The 6,024-nt window shown below is 39.6% G+C and overlaps 1 protein-coding gene across 2 annotated transcripts in view; it reads right to left on the bottom strand.

Moving 5' to 3' along the window:
* Positions 1-2,994: 2,994 nt before the first annotated feature.
* LOC105119008 (protein STABILIZED1-like) overlaps positions 2,995-6,024 on the bottom strand; it is a 3,596-nt gene continuing 566 nt past the window's right edge. Inside the window, exon 2 of one of the 2 annotated variants that reach the window (XM_011017101.1) lies at positions 2,995-6,020. In XM_011017101.1, coding sequence (XP_011015403.1) covers positions 3,342-6,020 — 2,679 coding nt within the window. In that variant the 3' untranslated portion in view covers positions 2,995-3,341. The other variant, XM_011017100.1, reaches the window with a different exon arrangement.

Raw genomic sequence — 6,024 nt, 5'->3', positions numbered from 1 at the left:
ATGAATTTATCACACTTATAATCTAAATTATAAAATTAAATTAATTTTATAAAAAAATTATAAAGTTTAATTTTTATTAAATATAATATTAATAATGAAATTAAAAAAAAATTAATGTAAAAATAAATAAATTAATATCAATTCAGATTAACTTTTTAAACATGTGACTTAATTTTTTAAATATGTGACTTGAGTTACGAGTTTAGGATTACTATTTATTTTTTTAATGAAATTGAATTTTAACTTACAAAATTAAGTATTAATCGAGTGACAAAATATTCTTCTTACATCTCAAGATTTTAATAAACCAACCACAAATTAAAATAATATTAAAAAATTACTATTCCAATAAATAATGTTTTTTCTCACATGTTACTGTTAAAAACTATGTACATTTAAGTTTTTGTCTATTTTGAACAATCTATATCGGAGGTTAAACTATGTATTATATTAATTAGTTTTTACAGGTTTATTTAAAATAAATAGATAGATATGAAACAAATTATAAATGAAGATATTTTTAGTATTTTTTTATGGATATTGAATTTTTTTTTGTTTGTCTTTCTTCCAAAGTTATTTTAAAAAGTACCTAATAGTATGTTATTAGTCACTTCTTTAATATTATAAAAAAATAATTTTTATTTAATTATAAAATAATAAAAACCTTACTATTTTAATTTTTTTTTTTAAAAAAATTATATCATATCTCACCCGAGTTGATTGATTAATCCAGCAGGTTAACTAAATTTTACCAAATAATTTCTATTGCAAACAGATTTGACAGATTAAAACCTGTTTGAAGAACACAGCTTCAAATAAAAGCCTTGGAAAACGCAGCTTAATCACAAGCCATTTTCGTGCAAAATATTGCAAACAGCATACGGTAAAACGACTTGTCACCCATATATTCTGACAACTCTCTCATGGTACCACAGACTAACTTGACCATACAATATTAAGAATGAAATTTGTTAATTATTCTCTCTCCCTTTGTTGTTGTTGTTATTATTATTATTATTATTATTATTATTTTGCTCTTACAATTAGCCTTGTTCAAGGTATCTCAAGTTTCCGTTCTATGAAATTCTCTGCTCTTTTCCTTTCTGCTTTAATGGACACTGCCCTTTCGCTGTTAGACAGGCATCAATCTTGTGGTCTAAGCATTACTCGGCTCTCTTAATGCGAGGTCAATGGATTGGTTTCATGAGGAGGGGGCCTTATTCACCATACATTGTTGATTAATTTCTGCATATGCAAGAAAGAAAATACCTCCTGAGCATACTTCATCCCTTCCACATGAATGTGAGGATACATTTTCTAGAAATCGGCTAGGGCGTAAGATGGGAAAAGTGAGCAGAAAGAACCATCCCCTTGCTGGTCCATGGTTGAGCCCTGGCTAGCTCAATTTGCAGCACTGTGCTCATGTAAGGGGCCTGGACCTTAACACTTCGTCCATCAAACTGTCTGTAGATCGTTCTTGGATCCTGCAAAATATAGGCTGGGGTGCTTTGTTTCTGGGAAGGAATGGTTAAAATCAACATTGTTGCATGTAGAATCATAATTTGGAGTGCTGAACCAGTAACAGAAGGTTATAAATACGACAGATGGAACGAAGAAAAGCCATAAGCATAGCTTAAATCACAATAAATATTGGACCCCTGAGGCATAGTGTCTTGTTAATGCCCATTCAGCTATCCCACATACAAGCTTACCAAATAAAAGCATTTCAGTATCAAGATAACTGCAAATTTGTCACCACAGAGCACCACAGGAAAGAAATGAAATCAAAGAATTGTGTCAGGTTTCAACTCTTAAAAGCTCTTGTACTGTATTAATTATTGAGCCATGAAGGGTAAAGGAACAGTGCATAAGCTGCGGCCAACAGCCCAGAAACATCACGTATCAGCAGCCGGGAACAAAATTCATCCCAAAAAGAGGCCAGCAGCAGCCAAAGAAAAGGTAAGCCACCTGAGCTAAAATACCCAAAAGACAACCACAATTACATGCACGCAGCAAGAGCAGATCCAGTGACATTGAGCAATTCGCCACAGCAGCAGCAGCGGCGTACACATCCCATGAGGCCTGAGGGTCAATAGGGCAACCAAGCAACACATAACAAGAGGATAATAGTTTATAAAACAAACAGCAAGCGGAAGTCTTGAAGGTGCCAGTATAAGAAAATAGTTCCAGCAGATGATCAAGAACCAATGAGAGATAATAAATCACACGGGAAGATCCATCTGAGCACCAGCAGCTCGTAATAACAAAATAGCAGCAGTACAGGCAGACCACGGATAATATAGAGATCTTTTGGGCAATGGCATTCAGCACTCAAAAGCTGAAACATTAATTCCATCTAATGGAGTTGCTGCCAAAAGGTTTGGGTGTAAAGATTCAAGATAATCAAATAATGGACAGACTGCAATATCCACTGACAACACACCATTCCAAAGTTTGTTTTTCCATCTTCAACCTAGGACACTCAACTGAACTCGTTCACTTTAGACAAATCAGCATCCTACCACTTCCTATCCCTCTAATGCCAGATCCAGGACTCGTGTGATTCCTGAACTTGTTGCAGCATCCAGGCATAATTTTGTACATCCTAGTGTAACCATTTAAAATAATAATAATGATAAACATGAAATGACTTCAAATGATTATTATCAGAGGAAAAAAAAACATAAACAAAAAATACAAATATTGCATCTGAAACAGAGGAAAGAAATCAAATTTGTAAGCACAAGAGAATTACAGAGCCACTTCATCCAATCATGAGCGTCCAGCAACATATGCTCAAATGAGATTTCATTGACATCCAATCATCATACAGTAAGAATTTTAACATCTAAAATTTCGGGCTAAAAGTTGAGGAAAATGCTGAGATTAGCAGCTTGGATGTTCTTTAAAGTGAATGTTTTCAGTATCTTGGTAGGAAATTCACAGGTCCTCTAAATTAAGAGCAGAGGGCTAGCAATTTGAGTAACAAACAGATTTAAAAGAAACTCCATTCCTTTAATATATTCCTTGAAAGTGAAATCAACTGAACATCAATTTATTAACTGAGAATTGCGAAAGTGAGATAGGACAAAGAAGCATCGAGGACAGGAACGTGACATAATAAAACATTAAAATAATACTTGGCAAAAGTTCTGTCACGATGCTTCAGCAAGTCGAAAATGGGCACTTAAACATCTACTTGTTCTTCACACGCGTTTAATAAAAGACATGTAAAGGAATAGATGACTAAAACACTACAACGACACTTGAAAAGGCTAAATGCTTATCGTCTACCAAACAACCAAAACACAAATAATTTCAAGGTACGGGCTTACAAGGAACTAATGGTCATTATTTTCGGAAGCACTCTCTTCCTTCCCAAGAACAACCACCACTTTCTTCAAGATGGCTTCAGTAGGCTGGTGAGAGTTCTCCACAGCCTTTGAAATCGTTTGCCATTTTTCACCATGCTTTGGTTCTGCAGCAATGCACCTCTTCAAGACATCCTTCTGGTCTTCCTCAGTCCCATGCTGAAGTTCAAATTTGTAGTAATACGCCCAGAAATCTCCAATATCTGGGGCAAGGGTAACTGCCCTGTTCAGCCAACTCCTAGCTTTGTCAACCTTCCTTTCCCGCCAGAACAACTTGGCCACAGCAGTAGTAACATGTGGATCATGAGGACTACATTTCTTAATTGCATCCGCGCTCTTGCTTTTATGTTGAGCACGAGGAGCCATCTCAATAGATGCTGCCCAAAGTATGCCACTGGTGGGACATTCCTGCAATGCTTTTGCCATCAAGTTATCAGCTTCCTTATTATTCCCATGCCTTGATTCAGCACGGATTGCAGCAAGCCAAAGTTCAGGGTTCTTAGGATTCTTCTTCCTTGCCATGGTAAGCACAGCTCGAGCTTTACTGAGCCCATTTGTTTTCTCCTCGAGGTTAGCAAGAGAAAGCCAAAGAGGCACATGACTTGGGCAGGACTTCAAGCCTGCATCATAAATTTCCTTGGCTTTTTCCAAATTACCAAGACGTTCCTCGAGCTGCCCAAGCATCAACCACAGTTTGAAGAATGAAGGGAAACGCTGCAACCCTTCATCCAGCAATCTCCTCTCCTCCTCGATATTGCCTAATTCTCTTTCTACAATTGCAGACTTCATCCAGACTCTTTCTGTACCACCTCTTTCTCTTGCCTTAGCTAGCAACATTCTAGCTCTTTCAGGCTCATGATTCTCAAATTCAAGCTTAAATGCTGCAAGCCAAATCTCCTCAGAGTTCGGTATAGCAGCATAAGCTTCTTGAAGAATGGCTCGGGCAGAAGGTACATCTCCAGCAAGCCACTTCTCTTTAGCGCCCATAAGCCATAGAACTTCAGCCTGTGGCCTGTAAGTAACTGCCTTCCGTAGCAATGCATCAAGGGATTCTCTTGTGCCATGACTCTTCTCAAGCTGTGCTGCCTTAAGCCAAATACTCTTCTTAGTCAAAAACACCGTCAATGCATGCGCATAAATTGCTCTAGCAGTTTCAATAGACCCTCTCTTCTTACACTCCTCTGCATCCGCCACCCATGTTCGCTTTCTATCCTCTTCTTCGACTCCAATTCCAATTGTGTTCTTAATAATCGCTTGACAAGTTGCCACAGAACCAGCCCTCTCCGCTGCCTCAGCCTCCTTCATCCATTCCTCCCTATCAATCACCACCCCTTCTCTCTGCAAAGCCCTAATACCTCTCTCAATAAGCTTCCCAACCATTGGTGTATTCCCATTTGCCTCCTCCAACTTGGCAGCGGTAATCCATATAGCTGGCTCCTTGGGCAACTTTTCTCTCGCCCTATTCAACACCTTCCTCGCATTTTCATACGTCTCCAACCTTGCAAATGCTAACCACAACTCAACATGCAAAGGACAGCATTCCACTGCCCTACCAAGTAAAGTCCTAGCATCCTCCTCATTACACAACTCCACCGCTGCTTTCCACAGCCTCACAGAATCCGGGATATGCTCTAAACCCTTCAACAAAACCTTCCGCTTTGTAAAATCATCATTCTCCAATTTCGCAGCCTGCATCCACAACTTGACGGAATTGGGAATCCTCTTAACTCCCTTAGCAATAACCCCCTTCGCTTCATCAGGATTCGACAACCTGCAAGCCTCCAACCAGACATCCTCATTCGTAGGACATTCCTCGCACCCTTTTTGTATCAACAGCCTAGCCGCCTGAATCTTCCCTGCCACCTCTTCTAACCTTGCAGCAGCAATCCAACCAGGGGGGTGTTTTGGATTCGTCTGTGTAACACTCTTCAACAACAACCTAGCCTTCTTAATATCCGAAATTTCTGCATCACTAGTAATCTTCATACTCTTCAAATCAGTCAAATACCCTTTAGGATCAACAACAGTCAACCCAGAAACCGAATCTGACAACCTATCCAACTTCAATGACAAAACAGTCCCTCTTCCTTCTCCAACAGCAGTCAAATCTGTGACTGGCGTCTGCCCCCATGGCGTCTCAGCTCCGCCAGCCGCCCTACTTTTAGGATCCAATGCAGTAACATGTTCCTGTTCCTGTCTAGCTTTCTCCAACAAAGTATCCGGAACCGGCACAAAACTCTCAAACCTCTTCTTCTTATTCCTCAACGAATAATCCCCAATATCTGGAATAGTCTCCCACTCTTCAGCAGACAATGTTACTAACTTCCTCTTCAAATCAGCAAACTGCTCAGTAATCTTCGGATTCGAAGCCCTATACTTTTCGATTTCCTCCTTTAACCTAGCTTCCCTTCTATCCTTCCTCCTCGAATCCATCCTCTTATCAATCTCCTCCCATACTGCATCTGCCTCCCTGTCGTCTTCATCATACTCCGCAGAAGCAAACAACCCCACATCATTTCCTTCAAACTCATCAAACTTCTGATTCTCGTCATAACCTTTTTCCTCATTCTCGTCCTCATCCTCGTCCTCCCCTCCTTTCCCCCCTTTTCCCCGCCCGGCACCACCCCCCGGCCCCGCAGCTGCCGCCCCGGCA

Source organism: Populus euphratica, unplaced genomic scaffold, assembly GCF_000495115.2.
Source record: "Populus euphratica unplaced genomic scaffold, PopEup_1.0 scaffold2414.1, whole genome shotgun sequence".
NCBI lineage: Eukaryota > Viridiplantae > Streptophyta > Magnoliopsida > Malpighiales > Salicaceae > Populus > Populus euphratica.
This window is presented reverse-complemented; position numbering and strand designations above follow the sequence as displayed.